Here is a 20055-nt window from a genome sequence, read left to right on the forward strand (position 1 = left end):
CTGTGTGTTTATAAGTACCGCTGGCAAAGTACTCCACAAACCCTTTCCCATCTAACTGGATTAGTCCATCAATACTGTTAAAAATGAGTACTTTTGAATGGCACACTTTCAGTTTCCACACTTTTATTGCCCTCTCAGTATGGGTAAAGAGACATTTGCTCTGGGAATGACAGACAGTGGTACTGGTCGGCATCTCCCGCTCATCTATTTTGTTTACGTTCAACTCTGGAGTAATGTTGGAGTTGTGTGCGTGTTATGTGGGGTTGCTTGTATTTGGGTGTGCCATTTAATGAGGTGGTACATAAAATGGCACCACTTTTTTTTTCAGGGGAAGTTTAAAATGTAAACGTAGAAATTCAGTTTTCCCAAAGGTCTGTTTATCTGATATTTCCTGTAATACAACACAAAGACCTATACGCTTTTTTTTCAATCAACAGAAAGCCTCCATAGATGTTCCCATGCTCCAGAATATATTGATTACATAATTGAAGGTATAAAAAAACAAGAAGCTTTCCAGCTTCTCTCTCTGTCTCTCTCTCTCTCTCTCTCTCTCTCTCTCTCTCTCTCTCTCTCTCTCTCTCTCTCTCTCTCTCTCTCTCTCTCTCTCTCTCTCTCTCTCTCTCTCTCTCTCTCTCTCTCTCTCTCTCTCTCTCTCTCTCTCTCTCTCTCTCTCTCTCTCTCTGGCTCCAATAGTTTAATACAATGCTGTGAATGTGATTATAAAAGCCTGTGTGCATTCACGCTAAAGATATAAAGGAGTCTTACTAATTCTTTAGCCTCAGCCTTGCTTTCAGCCCAAACAATGGCAGATTCCTTCCAGTCTAAACATTTTGTCCATCTCTATTATTCATTTGCTTTTAAGGTGCATTTACTCCCCAGCCGAAGAGAAAAAGCCCACCCCCCCACCCTCCTTCCCCTTCCCCTTTTCACAAATTTCTCCTCTTCCCAAGGTAGGCACTATTTTGTTGCTGTCACAGGGAAAAGGAGGGCAGGTTCGCTAGCGCTCACGGACAATTGATTGTCAGTCGTAATGTGTTTCATTTACATGTTTATAACGTCAATAGTGCTGGGGTGTCCACTGTACCATTCATGCTGCCATTCCCACAAGGGTGCAATTGTCTAAGCAGCCAAAGCTAGTTACCTTTTCTGATGGCTTTTTCACTCGGGCAAAAATGGAAAGGGCGGTGTTGCCGTGGTGCGTCAGTGTTTAGAGAAGGATTATTTTGTTTAAGCAAGTGAAATAATTACTGCAGATATTACGAGCCAGCAAGAAATGATCTCCTTTCGGCAGGGGCCTGCACTGTTCGCATGGCAGCAGTGACAGGCGTGAGGTGTCCAGACAGACTCAAGGTTTTTAGAAAAGCTGTTTCATATGATGAGGTATTATTAGATTGTTTACTTAAGATGGTATCTGGTAATGGTAGATACAGCATGTTGAGGATGTGTGTTTTTGTGCACTTTTTCCAAAAACAACATCCTGATCCTGATTTCTGGCATGACGTTATGCGAGGCCTTTGTTGCCCTTTTCAACCCTTTTCAAGCAGATACAGTTGGTTGATGCATCACTGTTGTTTGATGTTTACAATTCTTTATCAAACGGGGGTCATCATAAGCTAAATATATCCTTCTGCTCAAGCTACGGTAGTCAAACGTACACCACTGAACACTTTTGTGTTACCGGATCTCTACCTGTTAGATTTCAGAACTTCCGGAATAAAAAATAAAAAAACACATACATTCCATTGCCTAGTGTGGTGACTTTCGACTTAGTAAAGGTTTTAGTTCATTCAAAACTACATAGATCTCCTTAACATCACATTCAGCCACAAACACATGTTGTGTTTGCTGTGATGAACCAGAATCACTCCAGTATCAGATGATTCTGAATCGGACCGAACATGACCATCTCTACAATCGGACACCGATACGCAACTTTATCCCCCAAATTTTGTCTGTTTAAAAAAAATATATAATCTTTCCCATTTTATTTTTTTGTTTTGGGTTCTCTATTTTCTTCTCCCTCTCTGGCTTGTGAAGATATTTTCGCCTAACGGGGAGAACACACACAGCAGAGGCACCGTTAGCTGAACCCCTGACACCGCGGTCTTTGGAATGCCTTAGGTACGATTTCACTTTCGCTCACATCAATGCTGACCTGAATGTCTTTCATATCTGATCCGCCGTGTCTCTCCCAGTAAACATCCCCCCGAGGGGAGAACAAAGAAAGGAGCTCTTCTTCTTCTTAATCACAATTCAGCCCTTTCACCGCCAGCAGGCTACATTTGCATTCAGCATCAGAAAGGCCGAGATGAAAAGGGGGAAAAAAGGAAAGCAGAAAGGAGAGCAATAGCAACAAAAAAAAAATGGCAGAAGGGTGGGTGGTGAGCAAAATAACTTAGGTGTTTGTGGCTGTTTGTTGGGCGTCCCCTGGTTACTAGCCTAATATAGCTCCTACTCTACCGGTGTAGGCCTGGCCCTCCTGACGGTCAGATAGTGTTACGCGATGGCATGCCTGTACTATTCATGGACACTCACTCTCACACTTAAAGAAAAAAAAATGAAAACGTGTCTGAGACGGATCAGATTCCAACTTAAGAGGTCTGTACTAGCTCGGCGCAGGTGTGTTTAGACACAATTACTTTTGGGGGGTGTTTCTTTTTTGTCCATTTTGAAATAGGAATTGGAGAGCAAAGCAGTGCTTATGTCTACTGTTATTTGTCAAATGGCATTCTCACGTGATATTGTAGGGATTCCTTGTGGATGTGTGTTTTGTATGTCACCTGAAGAGCAGGTGTGTCAGAGGTCAATAGGAGAGACTATTTCTGGAGTCGTTGCAGTGTGATCTTTCAAAGTATAATGCTAGTTGATACACTATGCTGGGTTTACTGAGAAAAGTTTAGTCGTTGTGTTATGAGATTAAAATAAAAACCCGTTCAAACAGAGTTGCCATTTTTGTTTCTCTTTACTTTATAGCTCAGTACTCTTTCTACTTTAAGATTAGATTTGCCCCCCCCCCTAGAAATCTGGACCAAAGTTTAACCACATGCCTCCACTCTTCTCTTAAGTTGGTTGGCGAGATATCTTTATTGCATAGTGAGATCTAATTCTTCTCTCTCTCTCTCAATCAGACTAAAGAATCATGTATGCAAATCCGTTGCCAAGCTTTCAAAGAGGGGATGCTTCAGCCTACAACTTTAAATGCATCATGTGATATGAATTCCGTATTCTTTCTTTTATTTTCCAACCAGAACTGTTTGTTAAGAAAAAAAGGGTTATTAGTACACCTTCCCCCCTTCCCAAGCTGACCGGGATTTAGACAGATTTACTTCAGCAAACACCTTTGGACACTGGGGGAAAGTCGGAGTCTGTTTGCAAAAGGAGTCTTTTGTTCCGAGAGGCGCAGGGATAATTCTTTACTAGGCAGGCGTGATATTAACCCATGCTTCGATACCAGGGGAAGTGGTTAACTCTTTGTGGACACACACTCACTCTTTACTTGGACAGTTCAGGTTTCTACTCTTCTCATGCATGGACCACTTTCTCAGCTCTGATGAAAACCTTCCCTCTCTCCCTTCCGATGCCTTCTCCTTAAGTACGTTTTCTCAAGTAAAAGAGTCAGAACAGCCTGTTCCATGTTCTGATCTGTATTTTTCTGTGTGGAAAAGCTGCGAGATCTTGGATAGGGGACTCGCTTGGCTTTATAGAATAGCCAACCCATGATTATAGCTGAAATTCCTTCCCTCTGCAATAGCTTCAGCTCTAGTTGCTGTTCTGCTGGCAATGTCTTCTGTGCTGCTTACATATGTCACTGCTGAGGACCACAGAATGCAAGTAGTACTGCTGAGTTTCTTGCGTCACCAGTGACTAAGAAAAATGCATGAATCCTAGCCAATGAGAAGGCAGTCCTCAAGCCCCTGGGCTTAATATGTTGATTTAATGTCTCAATATTCATTATGCTTAAAGCGAATAGACATTTGATCATGTTTTGATGAGGCTTAAGTATTAAGTTTGACTTGTTTTGAGACCCGGTTCACTTCATCCACCTCTAATTCTTTGTCCTGCCCCTGATCATATGGTGCTGTATTTGGTTGTGTGTGTGTTGTCCGTAGTTCAGGTTGTGTGTGTGTGTGAGGACTTTAGCGACTCGCGGGTGTGAAAGATTGGATGATGGAGGAGAAGTGACAGAATTAGAGGTGTTTGCGGCGTCATTCCGCCGTGACTCGTCCTCTAAGCCCCGTCTCTGTCACCGTCCTCTTGTGACTTGACAGTTCATATCCACTCCCCTGTAAGGTGATGTGAACTCAAACACAACTGTAGTTGGAAAAATATTCAGTCGAATGTCTTTCCCTTCTTTCGTTCATTCCTTGGCTCCCCCCCCTCCCTGTGTGTGTGATGCAGACACAAGGCAAACACTGAAATTGAAACTTCAGTGGACTGGCAAATAATTGCATGCATTTGGACTTTTCATTTATCTGTGTACTTCCTTATCCTTAAGCCCACAATGTTTTATGCATTGGGTGAGAAAAATACATTTTAGAAAAATATCATGCCTCATTTGACATTTTCTCAAAGTGAAAAATGCGAAGTCTTTATTTGGCCCATCCATTCGGTCCCCATCCCGCTGTTTGCACACATCTAGTTGTTTACAATGGCTCGCGTGTGATTTTCAAAATGTTCCACGTGTCAACTCTCCTATTTGCAAGGTACACAGGATATGACTCGCGACAGGTTGCATAGCAGGTGTGAACTCATATTTTTCGCTTTTCTTAATTAAACAAATTGCAAGTTTAAAGGCACCGCGTTCTGTGCGCATAATCTCATCTCATTTCATTATGGTGTGTTGCGTGTGACTCACAGTCAGCGTAATACACAGCAACTCGGCAGTCCTAGCTAATGCGCCGTCTGTGCTTCAGAACAAGAGAAATACAATAGAAATCACAATGGAAATCTCCCATCCTGCTGATTGTCCCCTTACAATATACATCTGGACTTTGCTCATGAGTGAGTAAGTATAGTGCCCACATGCATGCCATTTGTGGCTGCTCCACACCCCCCCATAGCCTAAACAGCATGTATTCCGCAAGTTCAATAATGACTGTATTATGGCCTATAGAAATATTGGTGTGCTAATGATAATGACTCAGAGTATAGCGCTCCATACTGCTGTCGGGGATGGGGTGGGGGGCTCTACTAAAAAGCTAAAAAAGGAAGGTAGCAACACTAGAAAATGAAAGGCTCTTTATCCGATCAGATGGCTTTTGATGTGGTTGGTGGTGTATGAATGGCCCCATGTTTCTCGGTCCACCGTCCGTTATCTGCATGTTCAAAGTTGTCACCTTTATGGGAAAAACAATGCTCAAAGCTGTTCCTCAGTTTCCTGTTTGATCTTCTGAAGTTGGTAGATTTAGTTTTTTTCCCCCATCAGGTCTGACCACAATGCAAGCACACACACACACACACACACACACACACACACACACACACACACACACACACACACACACACACACACACACACACACACACACACACACACACACACACACACACACACACACACACACACACACACACACACACACACACACACACACACACACACACACACACACACGCACAGACACACACGCACACACACGCTTTGATGTATGTTTGATTGTCGGGTGGAAGAGCACTTCTGGCAAGGTCATGGACACATGGGACAATCAATAAGAGATTGTCAGATTAAGCTATCATGACATTTGGAAATGTAGGACTTCACACACATGACTCAATGCATTTTACACTGTTATACGATTCCCCTTAACAACACCTAATAGAACATGTTGCCTCATTCCAGCTCATTTCCTTTCATTTGTTTGAATCATGTAGAAGCCAAGTCAACGAGAGAGATGTTCTCCTTTCCTACCTTTGCCCGGTTGGAAATGGAGAAGGTTGTGTCTGTCTTGATTAAGGACATACGGGGTCCATTTTGAATATTATGGAAGGTAACCGTGCCACTGTTACTTCTATGCAATTGCAGTTGATTGCTGTGCAGATTCAGTCATTTGTAGCACTACATTTTTGTCACTTTAAATGCTTTCATCTTATCGTTTGATCAAATGAGCTCTTAACTGAACATTGCAGCAAAGGAAGGAATTGTATGAAATTACATTTCCCCTTGTTATTCAAACATATATTTAACCTTTGGTAAAAAAGTGAGCCAAGAAGAGAAAAAAAACCCGCACACCTCCCCCCATTAAATGTCATCGGTAGTAAGGACACGTGTAACGATAGTGTGTGAACCAGTCTGGCCTTGTAAAAACTCTGAGGTGAATTCTTGTGTTAATAGGTTCTGACTGGCGATGGAGCCCCCACTGAACGGCCTGCGTCCCGCCGCTGTCAAACACCAATGTCAAACAAACACCTCCTCAGGTAGCTGGAGGATAATCACACCGACAGGCCTGTCCTCAGCCTTTCTGACACACAGGACCAGAGCCATAGGTTGGAGGCAGGGTCAGGAGAAAAGGGCTCGGGTTGAGGGCTCGGGTATATCGCTGGGAATGGGGTAGGGGTGCAGGGCTAAAGTTAGGGTTGGGACTAGTTGCGGCAAAAAAAAAGTCCTGGGCGGACTCGGTGCCTTGACGACCGTAGCCTCTACCCGCACTATCACTGATTGTTTACCCTCTGTAAGTCCAAGCTCGACCCCAGCCGTCAGTAATTACTGGCTACTCCCTGCTTTCCTACCCAAAGGAAGATTCACTCTTATCACTCCAGAAGTCTTGTTCCAACATTCCTGAGATAAATTCTCCATCACTTTGTTATTCTTACTACTTAGGGGTATTAGTATTAGCATGCCCATCAAAGCAGACCTTGTACTTTCCTTCTCTCCACGGCCGTATCAGTGGTCGTACATTACTCCTGGGATGTGCCATTGGCAGCAGCATAGTTGAATAATATACGGGCAGAGTCGTATCGAACTGAGCCGCTGACATCAAAGGGAGTCAGGATGATGAAGTAATGTAAATATATGGCTGGTAACGCGGAAGTTAGGTTAGAGCCACACAGGTACTTAGTCTTGCGAATTAAAGGATTAATCAAATTGCACTTCACGGTCCAGGTACCTGGTTGCATCAGGGCTTTGTTAAGAAAATGTGTAGGAGGAGAAAGTCTCTCAATATTCTGTCTGTTTTCATTCAAATGGCAGGGACATGTGGAGGGGTGGTGAGGTTGAGGGAGGGAGAGTGTGAGTGTGAGAAACAGAGAGGTAGAGAGAGAGAGATATTTTCCCTGTATGTATTCTAATATTGTATGGGTCTGGGATATTATAGTATCTCAACATGCCGAGTAGGCTACCTTGTAAACTGGCAATCACAGGATCTGTAATGTTATTACTTTTCATAATTAGTTACAGCAACACTCATTCCATACTGCCGGAAAGGAATATTCCTTAGTAATTAAAGTCATGAAATATTCAGTTATGCCTACCTTTTCAGCAGTCTCGCAAATGAGGAAGCCATTTTTAATGTCCACACTGCCTCTGATTTTATTATAATGGCAGCTTGGCACATCTGCAATTAGTACCTCTACTGACAGTTACCATTTCTGAGGAGCGGTAAAGAGGCAGCAAGGGGACACGGGGCGGCGGAGGGAGGGACGCGGAGCCGGGCGCTATTACATGTGCACCAAAAGCCTCTCTCTCTCTCTCTTTAACCTTGTTGTGTCTATTTTCTTCCTCTCCGACGCAGAGGTTACCTTTTCCCAACGGTGCAAAATCGACTTGACATAAACTGTTCATCAGTTTCAGGATTCTCCCCTGAGGTATTTGCATCAAATCAGCTCAGTCAAGCTTCAAGTTGAAATTGGCAGGCCAGAACCTGACAGCCAGGGTAGGGACCGGGGAAAGAGACAGGGAACTGACAGTGGCAGGGCGGGAGGGTGAGACAAATCTCTCCCTGGCTTGGCCAGGGTGGAGGAGAGAAGCGAGAGAAAAGGGCCCTGAGCGAGCTAGGTCACAGGGGTAATGGGCGCAAAGTTAGGCGGATGAAGGGATGAGTAGGCCTTTTTTCTCTACCTTTTCCTTCCATTTTTCTCCTCTGCTTCCGAATCTCTGTGGTAATGGCCATCTTTAGTGTTGTCTTTTATTGGGTTTGGGGGGGGGGATATGAGGACAAACATTTGTTGCTTGGCTGGAATAGTGACTTGGAAAAATTGGTTTAGTGCATTGGATGATATTGCTGAGGATAAAAACCACTCAGTGAGTGAGTGCAGTAGTGGATATTGAGCGTCAGGCTTTCAGAGTTACCCTGTGCATCAGACAAAGTTGTACACTCACACACATGCATGCACAGACACGCGTGCATGTTCAAACACGTGCACGCGCACACACACACACACACACACACACACACACACACACACACACACACACACACACACACACACACACACACACACACACACACACACACACACACACACACACACACACACACACACACACACACACACACACACACACACACACACACACACACACACACACACACACACACACACACACACACACACACACACATATACACATACACAAAAAGAGAGAGAACAAATGCAATCGTAGCACCTTGAATCGCCTGAGTTACATAGAAATGGGATGTAGCAGGACACAGACGAGCAGTACCGTTATCTTCTTGAATTACTCTCCTCTATACCCCTTAGAGAAATCGAGATAAGGATTTGTTTGATGAAACTTTCAGTGATTCTTCGCTGCTCCAATTCTGTCTCTGCGACATCACGAAGCAGGGCGAAAATTCGACTGTAAAATGTTTAAAGTCCCCTAAGGAGCAAGAGTTGAAATCCTCTTCAACATATATTCTCATTGAAGTGGAAGTCAAAGATCTAGGTGACTATCATTGTTTCTTGTATCTTCTCTCTTTTAAAAACAAAAACCTTTCCCATGTACACATACTTAAAATGTATCCGCCCCTTTAACAGCCTTCGAGCCTTGGAGAAGTATGACACTTTCTCACAGCTTTTTTTTTCAATCTCTCTTTCTTGCCCTCTCTCTCCTCTCTCTGTCTCTCAGTCCTCCTCTCTGTCTCTCTCCTCTCTCTGTCTCTCAGTCCTCCTCTCTCTGTCTCTCTCTCTCTGTGAGCTTTGCATGTGACAGCCAGGGCCTGACGGGTTGATGGCCGTTCGACAGGCAGCATTGAGTCAAAGTGGTGTGACGGCAGAGTTTTGTTAAGCTGGGAACAAAGGCATGGAGATGCCGGCCTGGTATTGTCTGCGTGCATATGGGCCTTGTCACAGTTCCTCGGGATTTTATGCTCTGTTTACTCCTAGCCATCACCACTAATATTCAGAAAGGGGTTGCCTCTTTTCTCCAAAGATATGATTATATACCAAGTGTTGCTGTGAATCTCTTGAGGTGCTCTTGGAAAGTCAGAAGAGCAGAGACTCATAGACATTCAATTCTTTTGTGTTGGTGTATGCTCTGAAGCTCTGTGTTTACTGCATAGTATATATGGGTTATTTTCATGGCCAGTACTATGGATTTCGGTGTTGTTTTTTGGAATTACACACTGTGTTACACACTCAAACTCTCTCGCGAACCAGTTTTCAAAACCCGTACAAAAGCAACGAATTATAGTTGCATACACATACTGTAGTTGAGCCCCCCCCCCTCTATTTCATACTGAAGTTTTTTTCATAGAGAAGCTTCACTGCACTGCCTGTGGCTGCAGGACTCCTATGCCTCTCCTCCCTTCTCTCCTCCTTTTTATGGTCTCTGCTCAAACTGAAAGCTGTTTGCAGTGAGATTAGTGAAGGGGAGGGGGAGGCAGGCAACTAGGTGGGGGAAGGTAGACAGGGGAAGGGGGACAAGACGTCCGGTAGCAGACCACGCTAGCCAGGTCAGGGTGAAAGGCCTGTAGGCCCCAAGCCATCAGCCATGCCAGATATCTCCTCTCCCCATCAAATGCGGACAGTAATGCGAACAGTCTTCTGGTCTCTAATGGGTCGGTTGGTTCCACCATTTCAAGCCATGACAGTGTGTGTGTCTGACTCAGGTCAATCTAATTCACCTCTGTGCCAAACACATATAGGTGCATCTCTATATCAGTTGAGTTTGTTAGCCAACGAATGCTTTTAGCGAAAGAAACAACACCATTTTAGGGGGATTTGCAATGTTGATGTCTTTTAGTCTTTATTGTGGCAATGCAATGTGACGTTAATATAAAAGCGAGTTCCTGAGAACACAGCCTGTAAAAGTCCTCTAAGACACCCAATGATATTTTCATGAGCCTGTAAAGATTATGAGTCCATTCTTGTAGTACCCATCTGTGCTTTCATTTGCAACTGTCTGCTCAATTGGGGGAGGGGGGGGGTGACTTTCATTTAGTTAAATAGTTGGATAAGGTCAATGGAGGTAAAGATGTCGTTAAGTTTAGTCTTTTTTCTTTTTTCTTGAGAGGACGAGTGTACAGAGATGCCACAATGTGTACAGACAGTAGGTGTTGGGCTTGATACCGTCTAAGTACATCAGTAGCAGGGCTACCTAGCTTCTGCTTGTCAAAATGACGTTTTAACCCAAACACGTATTAGCAGAAATTACAGGGTTAAACAAAATGAAACAATCTGTAAACAGATGAACTCAGTCTGTCTGTCCAAATAATTTTTTGTTGCAAAACAATTACAAAATTACAGTAGATAAAAATTGTTCGCCGCCTGTGTTTATGCAATCAACACAACGAAGAAACAAAACAATTTAATGTGGGAAAATCATCATTCATCTGCATTATAATTGCTTCTTTTTCACATCTACACCGTGGTTAATTAAAATTGTGATTAAATGCGGCTGCGTTGCCTAAGATGTCTTCCCCCCCTAAACAGGTGGTACAGAATTTAAAAGTAAAGAGAAAAACGTAATTAGCATTGGAAATTGAGAAATTGCCTGCAAGAATCGGTGTTAATTTCAGTCACTGATGAGGTAATTTATAAAAGGAGCAGCACTGTGAAGACTGTGCAAACCGAGGTTGCCATCCTCCTCCTCTTCCCTGTTCCCAGCATGCAGGTGAAACTGTTTGCAAAACATTGAACCTATTTGCAATTTAGTCTTCGTTAGCATCACTTTAGCAATTCCTCTCAGCTGCTACTGATAAAATAAGCACCAGAGACAGGAACATGTGGCATTTGAAAGGTATTTTCTGTGTATTTGCCAGATAAATCCATCAGAAAAGCAGGGCCGAGGAATAAGGTAATGTTTGTCATTAGGATCATGGAAGACTTGTCCAGTTTCAAAAACAATGAGTTCTCTTCATTGTCTGGTTTCATCCAACAGTTTCTTAGCAGCACCGCATATCGGGATGGAGCTCTTTGGTCAGGTTCCAGAACCACTTGGGATTGGTTTCAGAACTCTATGGTCAGGTTCCAGAACCACTCGGGATTGGTTTCAGAACTCTATGGTCAGGTTCCAGAACCACTCGGGTTTGGTTTCAGAACTCTATGGTCAGGTTCCAGAACCACTCGGGTTTGGTTCCAGAACTCTATGGTCAGATTCCAGAACCACTTGGGATTGGTTTCAGAACTCTATGGTCAGGTTCCAGAACCACTCGGGTTTGGTTCCAGAACTCTATGGTCAGATTCCAGAACCACTCGGGATTGGTTTCAGAACTCTATGGTCAGGTTCCAGAACCACTCGGGATTGGTTTCAGAACTCTATGATCAGGTTCCAGAACCACTCGGATTGGTTTCAGAACTCTGTGGTCAGGTTCTTGGCCTCAGTTACAACCTCAGTCCGATTTTCCAGATAAATCCATAGAAGGAGCAGACTACAGGCTAGCTACCGATGGCCTGTACTTCTGAATTTGTTGTCTGTTAATTAACTAAGTGTTCATCACTTGACTGGCCTTGTGACGTCAGCACTGGCATGAGAGGGATATACGATGTTACATGACGTTCCCCACAATATCACTTTTTGATGGTGGTGTTTTATCAAAGAGATTATGTGAAATGACACAAGTCTGTCAGTCTGGGATAGTGGCAACATTTACTCAAGTATGTGCCTTTAGATCCCCAGCACATCAATCTCTAGGCCTCACAGCACACACACGGACGCACGCACGCACGCACGCACGCACGCACACACACACACACACACACACACACACACACACACACACACACACACACACACACACACACACACACACACACACACACACACACACACACACACACACACACACACACACACACACACACACACACACACACACACACACACACACACACCTCCCTTCTTTCTCCAACCTCCGGTGCACTCAGCGAGCGAGACACAACTTTTACAGATATGTGACAAATTGTTGTGCTTTTCCTCATGTTTGACATCCTGGCTGGGATTGTTTGTTGTATTTTTTTGTTTGGCTGCGTCCTGAGACCCAAGGTGGCTGCTACTGTACAGCATGTCAAATGTGGTTAACATGCAGCCATTTATCTTTAAAGCCCCTTGCACACAATAGCTGGGGGTGTGCATGGCTGATTGTGAGGAGAGAGCAGTGGGCTTCCGAGTAGAAAGGCAGAAAGTGCTTCCTTTCATATATGCTGCACCACCTCCCTCCTCTCCCTCCTTCACCTCTCTTCTTCACAGAATATCCCTTCATTAATATTTTATTTGATTATTTTCAGAGTCACTCTGCTGAACAGGTCAGGCAGTATCTGACAAGGTATTTCAGAATGTTGTGAACCTTCACCAGACAGATTGTTCAGTGCAAGTGTAGTGTAACTGAGCCGCTTGTTGCCCTCTGGAGTGTGGCAAATAAGATCCAAGACAGATTTTTTTTCAGATTTTCTTTCAGATTTTTTTTACTTCAAGAATGTAAGATAGCAAAACAGATTTGTAGTGGCTGGAAATGGGGTGGGAGGGAGTGGGCCTAGCCTATCCTATTATGCCTAGCTACCTTGCCTTGCTACAGTACATTACATTTACGTCTACACACCGGGTAATGTAGGTCCAATGTTTTACAACCTCGGATGTTTCCCACCTGTTGTTTTCAATGTGACACAGAGAAGGCAGAAACCCCATAAACATGTTGCAGTTCTGGAGATACCGCATAAGCTATCACTTCACTCTGGGACACCTCGTGTAAGGCGTCTGTAAAAATGGACGCAAAGGAATACAGTGTCGTCATTTTTCATACAATGTTCAAAACAAGGTGATGAAAAGGTAGATGTTAAATGTTTAGATGGTATAGTGGCACATATTGGAATTGTACGGTGTGACTGAGAGAGAAAAACATCTATCAGTTCATTGGATGTATTATTTGCTGTGTAATAGATTATTACTTACTTGTTGTGAGCAGATAAAGACGAGACATTATTATTGTGTTCAGTTTTTTTCCGTGGTGGGCAGCAAGGCAGGGTAAGCGAGGAGGGGATGTTGAATAGGATGTGTTAAGGTGGGTATGCCTCCCTTACTCATATGTAAAGAGAAAAAGGAGAGAGCTTCTTTCTCCTATTCTCCTAAACCCCGAGGGAGTAACTGTTCTTCAGTGAATAATATACAGTGAGAAAACAATACCTAAATATCAGGGAAAACCTCTAGTTTGTTTATGTGCGCTTAATGTGAGTCTGTCCGCCTGGGAACCGCCGCAAATGGGAGAAGTATGCGTGGATTTCACAGGTAACGGGATTACGTGGGCACATAATTGATCCATTTGGGGGGGGGGGGGATGACAGCGCTCTAAAGAGGGCTAGGCTTTGGAAATGGAGTTTATGAAACAGGCATTCGTAAATTCAAAGGAATCAATACGTCAATTTTATTACGTCTCCAGGCCAGATGGGCTTTAAAGGCACAGTGTCTCCGCTATTTGTATCTTTGTGTCTGTGTCTCTCAGTGTGTCACAAAGGTCCTCAGTGGCCATTTTGTTGTTGATATTTTACTATAGGGTGGGGGGAGGCCAGGTCACCATGGGATCCAATATCCCTGGCCGAGCACATTCATCCAGTGAAATATGTTTGTCAATGCAGTTGTTGACTTGTGACTATTGTTCTTAAGAAGAAGCCATTTAGTGAGACTGGCAAGCACAATAAAGTATTTTCAAAGCTTGCTCGCCCATAGTCATCCATTTATAAGGTGAGGAAAGTCGATTAACAGCATTCTGCATTTTCATCACAAAAATATTCACATTTTATTTAAATACAAATGAACAAACAGCATCCCAGCTAGGAGAGATTTAATTACCCAAACTCACTAAAATTCAAATGAATAATGCAGTAAAGACTGATGCAAACGGAGAGAAATATAAGGCCATAGATGTTTTCTTAACCGGAAATGAGTGGAGAAAAGCGGGCTCCAAAATCTCATCATGTCTAGGATGCTGTCTTGCCTCCTCTCATTCCATGCAGGTGGGAGAAAAGCAGAGGAAAAATATAGAAAATAAACTAGAGAGAAAAAAAAAAAAAATAGGCATAATTATGAGCCCTAGTTTTCTTGGCGTTTGTAATGCGCTCCCTCCTCTCTCTCCTCTCTCTCTATCCACCATTATAGTAGTTCATTTTCGCAGTAAAGTAAATAATAAGAAGTTGGTGATGCTTGCCTTTTTAATTCCATTTTCCTCCTTTTTTGTTCTGTTCACTGGCTGACATCTGCTATCAATGCTAAGCAGGTGTTTCTGTGTAAACAGACGTGCCCTGTTTGTGTTGCGCCATCCTCGCTACTGTGCACCCAAATGAGCAACGTGATTAAGAATCCTGTAAATTTTTGAAAGGAAACGGATGGCTGCCCGGCTAGAACATAATTACACCGCGCCGACATCCGCAGCTCACCGCCGAACGAAGCCAGAGCCAAAGAACAGCACCAAAATTAATAATATATAATAGCATCTTTCTTGTAATTCATAAATGGAATAAAGTGAAGGGGAGTATCTGCTGATAAGGTTTTTTGGGTGGAAGGAGGAGGAAGAAGGAGGATGGGGGTAATTTTCTGAGATTGAGTGAAGATTATAGCCTCGGTGATGCGTAACTCAGCCCAGGCGTGTTTAGAAGAGCTTGAAAGACAATTTTTTACTTTTGCCACAGTTCTTTCAGCTCATTTATTTACCAAATGAGGCCTCCAAGAAACGTTCTCTTCGGTTTCATCATTACGGATCTTTATTAGTGCTATTTGATCATCCATGCTACTAAAATGGATGATTTGGCTCTGAGGTTTCAGCTTTCATCCAGTCAACCTTCTGTCTGTAGAGCTATCATGTGATGTAGCCATGGTAATGCACACGGGTTAAATGGCCGCTTTTGTCGTTGTTTTTCTCTTTTCATCCAGCCAGAGAGGCATCATATGTGTCACTATAGAAGCTGAAGCAAAGTGAAACAAGAAAAGCTGTTCACAAAAAAAGAAAGAAAGTGAGGAAGAGGAACGTCCCCCAACAACTCATGGGATGTTATCTGTCATTTCTTACACTTTGGCTTTATTTTGTATTTCCCACCCCATTGTTGGTCGTGCTCTGTGTTCGCACGTCTTCCAGAGATAAACATCACATTCCCCACAATGCCAACGTCTCTGGGAGAGTGAAAACAGATCACAATCGCAGGTTAATCTATGGAAAAGGACACGAAACTGACAAAACGGTCGAAAATGATATACTTGTGGGGGGGGGGTTGAGAATACCAGTTGTTCGAAAGTGGGTAGGGATGGTATAACGTCTTGAAATTGAACTTAGTTCCAAATCTACCGTTGATAAAACGGCATGACTGATAGGCCGATGTTCTGGGGGCAAGTGCAGAGTGCTCGATTCTTCACGCTGATTTATTTTGTCTTGGACTGAGTGAATAAGGGGTGTCTAAAAAAATAAAAAATAAAAACGAATTCTGTCACGGGAGATGTTGCATCTGAAATGTGTTGCAGCGGTTCCTCTGGGCGAGGTTCAAATGGTCAGTTCTCTGGGAGGAGAGGGAAACGAAGATAGCTTGACACACTGACAGATTGAAGACCTTGCAGGGGCAAATGTCCAGTTTTTCTTTACTCCTCTCCCCATCTCGTTGGAAGCAAAGCTGCACTCCCTTTTACATTCCTTGTTCTCCTGATAATACAAGGTAACTACTACGGGTATCATAGATTTAGCATTGCCAATACAAAAGATACCACAGCAGCATATTTCAAAGAATCCCATTGAAGTGCCCCATTGTAGTACCTTGTATTTGTAACCTATTATCAGTTGGATGCCATATTTATTCACAGTGTGAGTCCAACTTCCACCTCTGGTTAAATACTAACTGACCTTCCGTGTTGGTAAGCGTAATCTCCTGGGTCAGTGGTCAGTGGAAGTGTCGTGGTTGTGGAAGGTGTGTCTCCCTGTAAACACTCTTGTAAGGGAGCCTTCACTTGCTCACTTCTATTCTTTCCCCTTTAATCAGAGGCCTGAGATTACATCCTCCATCCTCCCTTTCGGAAACATGATAATTACACTCCTCTGCGAACACAGAACCCTGTCCTGTCTGACGTTGTTGGCACTCTGAGAGACTGGGAGGGACAGGCCCAGATGCTGACAATTATATTTGAGAAATACACGTACACTATACAGACCCTGGCTACTTTAGGACCTTTCCCCTTGTCACATCTAGTATGTAACATCTCAAATGTAGTTGCATTAGATTGGGTTTGGCTTTCAACTAATGAGGACATTTGTATATTTGTATAGGCATCGGCGTCACTATATTGCAATATTGCAAATACAGTTGGATTCACTGAGCTGGGATCTTTTGGTGCTATGCTTTCTCAAGAACTGTCCTTACTTAAAGGAGGACCTGTAACTGATAGAATATTTAAAAAATATATATATAACATGTAAGCCCTCTCTTTTGTCCTTGGGGAATTGAGATTGCTCCTTGTTTACCTCGGCCAGCTGCTGTGAGATGATTTGCGCAGGTCGGGGTCACCACAAGCTACTCTGAGGACAATTTGCTGAATCAAGAGGGTGATTGTGTCTGGTGCCAGTCAGTCGCAATTAAGGACAGGATCAGGGGTAGGCGGCAGGCCTCCAGCCCCCCAAGCCCCTGTGCCTGTCATATCTTATGGCCCCGGCCCCATACAAACCAGCTCACCTGAACATAATCGCCCCAACAGCCAGCGCGATGCAAATGAGCCCCGGGGTTAGCGTGGGAAAAGAAGCAGTGTCGCAGAGACCTAGGTGACCCACTAGGCAGGGGGTCTGCCTCAGGAGAGGCCTTTGTTTCTAGACTGCCCACGTTAAAAATAGTCCCCCTTCTCTAGTCCGGCTGGCCAACGCAATGCAAGCAGGAAGGGAAAAAAAGTTGGTGATATATGGTTTGTTTAACAAAAGGGGGGTGCTGATTTGTGTGTGTGTGCGTGTGTGTGCGTGTGTGTGCGTGTGCGTGTGCGTGTGTGTGTGTGTGTGTGTGTGTGTGTGTGTGTGTGTGTGTGTGTGTGTGTGTGTGTGTGTGTGTGTGTGTGTGTGTGTGTGTGTGTGTGTGTGTGTGTGTGTGTGTGTGTGTGTGTGTGTTGGTAGGGTGGGCCTGTGGATGGACAGAGGGGAGAATATTGCCTCGGGTTTAGGCTGTTTCTTTTCAGTTGATATTTAGTGTAAGAATCACACTAGGACCTAAGATCAGAAATAAGTCCTTGATCTCCTTTTCTGTCTCAGTATATCCAATAGTGACTGCCAAGCCAGGTTGAGGACGTTTGGAATAAATGAGAGACTGTGAAATATGAACACTAGGCTGTAAACAGGGACTAGGTTAAGGTTACATGCAAATTAAACAGGAGTACCAGACAGCAGTAATTAACATGTTACTGACAGTATATATATGTGCTGTGGAACCAGAAGGAGTTATGAAGAGATGGTATTTTCTGCATTTACCCATTAAATCAATCTATAGGACAACGGATGACTATATTACATCAAATAGTGTCTATGACAACGACAACAACAAAAACTCACACTTACTATTAAGGAATAATATCAACAATTACTCTCACTTGCTCTTCCAAGTGCCGTGCTCATTTGACAAAGCTAAGAGGTCATTGTCAAGAATTAGCTAAATGTACAATGTCTGTTTAGACCTGTTTGGTATCATCGCCTAATCATGACCTTACTACATAACCTACAATGACTGTCTCTTGTCGTGTGCCTTTCTGTAACACAATAGTCAGTACAATGTTGTGTAGCATCATATTTTCCCTTATTTCTAAAGGAAAGAGTTCCATAGTTTTGTCTCAATTAACATGACCTATGACACTAAATTAATCAATGTTTTTTTTCTTCTTTTTTTCTCTGTGCTGTCCAATTTGCTGTGGGGTGCGTTCGTCAAGAAGCAGGTAAGCACTGTGAAAATGGTTTATGTTGTAACTGTACTTTGTGAAACAAGCAGAAGGTAAACTGTCCACTTTTGTGAACTTCATTTCATGCAATGAAAGTGTGCATGATTTTTTGTTTTCAAAAAACATAATTTTAGAGAAAATATACACCCCTAGATATTTGAACATGACGTGCATCCACATAGAAAACATATATCTCTCACAATGCCATCTTTAAGAAAAATGAATGATTGTGTGGAAGAGCATTACACAGCTACATGAGGTATTCTCCTTTGTGTGGTTGTGTGTACTGTATGTGGTTAGAAACATCTTGTCTGAAGAACTGTTCTTACAAGGCAGCGTATTACAATATCCCTCTCTCTATACAATACACCCTCGCTGACGCACTAATGCTCTTCTACCTTAATGATTATTTATTGGCAGTTTCTTCTTCTGGCCTTATTCTCTCCCCCATTTCTTGCTCTCCTCTCCCTGCCCCTTTATCACCATTCTAAATCATTTCTACAAATAAGGAGCTTTTCCCAGCATGCACAGAGCTCTCAGCTTCCACTCATCAAACTTTAATCAAAGCCGCATTTTAGTTTTTGAATAAAGCACACTTAAAAAATTTAGATGCAAATTATTTTGCATTATTCATGCTCCTGCACGTCCTTGTAGATTTAAACATTTCCGAGACCACCTTGATTCAAGTAATTACCTAGGCTACGGCTCCCTCCGTCATGAATAAGGTATTTCCTACAAGCAAAGTATGCGCCTGATGAGCTTTTAAAGTGGCTTTACACCGAACTTGTGTATTGCTTCTTGTGCATGAGTGACTCGAACATGCATCGCAATCCGTCTCAGGTGGGGAAATACTGGCAGGGCAGCCATGAGTGACAGCGAGGAGCGAGGAGTCTCAGAGAGCTGAAGCCGGGGCCTCTTCTTTCTCTAGCTCACCCTCCACCACTCCCCCCACCCCTCTCTCTCTCTCTCTCTCTCTCTCTCTCTCTCTCTAGTCCCCCCTCTCTTTCTCTCCCTCAAGTCTCTGCCCCTCAGCCCTCTGTATCTTTATCCATTTCACTCTGAAGGCTCCCAAAGTGTTTTAGATCTTACAGTCTTAATACCCATCTTTAAGCCAGTGGCTTTGGATCTCTCTCTCTGACATACAGCGGGGAAACTAGCAGCTTTCTCTGATTTACCTGAGAGCTAGAAAAGATCCTCCGAAATAATACAGGACTTTTTTTGGGGCAAACCCTATGTATCTGAGTCTATTTGTATTGCCTTTCGGGCAAAGGATAGCAGAAAGCCACTTGAACAAGCATCCTTAGAAAAGGAAGAAGGAGTGACACTATTCATGTGAATTCCTCTAAAGTCATTTCGTAACTAGGTTGTAAGTTGGATATGAATGTATCTGACTTAGGTATTGACTGCTACCTGTAAGTATTGACAACTGAGATCAATTCTAATTTTTGCCTTCCAAATTCTTTTAAATTAAGATGTCGGATTCCGTGTAGAGTCGTTTGTCCGAAACACCTGAAAGAAGTACTAAAGCCGTTGTACCAAATATAAGACATAAGACATATAAGACACCAAATACATTCTCCCATATACATTATGCAGTAGTCCTGCTAAAAGCATTGAGACATTTATAGATATATAAAAAGGAGGAAATTAAAAGCAAGCACCATTAGTCCTAGAAGAACTCGAAATCTGTAAAAACAGTAAAACCGCAAAGCCTTAAAAACATTTGTTTGTTTGCCAAGATGGTG

General features: G+C 43.2%; 1 protein-coding gene across 6 annotated transcripts in view; it reads left to right on the forward strand.

Moving 5' to 3' along the window:
* LOC124011622 (zinc finger E-box-binding homeobox 2-like) overlaps window positions 1–20055 on the forward strand; it is a 78520-nt gene that overhangs the window by 5389 nt on the left and 53076 nt on the right. For 3 of the 6 annotated variants that reach the window (XM_046325073.1, XM_046325078.1, XM_046325077.1), the window contains exon 3: window positions 18302–18307. The exons of the other annotated variants lie outside the window; for them this stretch is intronic. In XM_046325073.1, coding sequence (XP_046181029.1) covers window positions 18302–18307 — 6 coding nt within the window. The remainder of the gene's footprint in view (window positions 1–18301; window positions 18308–20055) is intronic. 6 annotated transcript variants of the gene reach the window in all.

This window comes from Oncorhynchus gorbuscha, linkage group LG23 (genome assembly GCF_021184085.1).
Source record: "Oncorhynchus gorbuscha isolate QuinsamMale2020 ecotype Even-year linkage group LG23, OgorEven_v1.0, whole genome shotgun sequence".
Taxonomy (NCBI): Eukaryota; Metazoa; Chordata; class Actinopteri; order Salmoniformes; family Salmonidae; genus Oncorhynchus; species Oncorhynchus gorbuscha.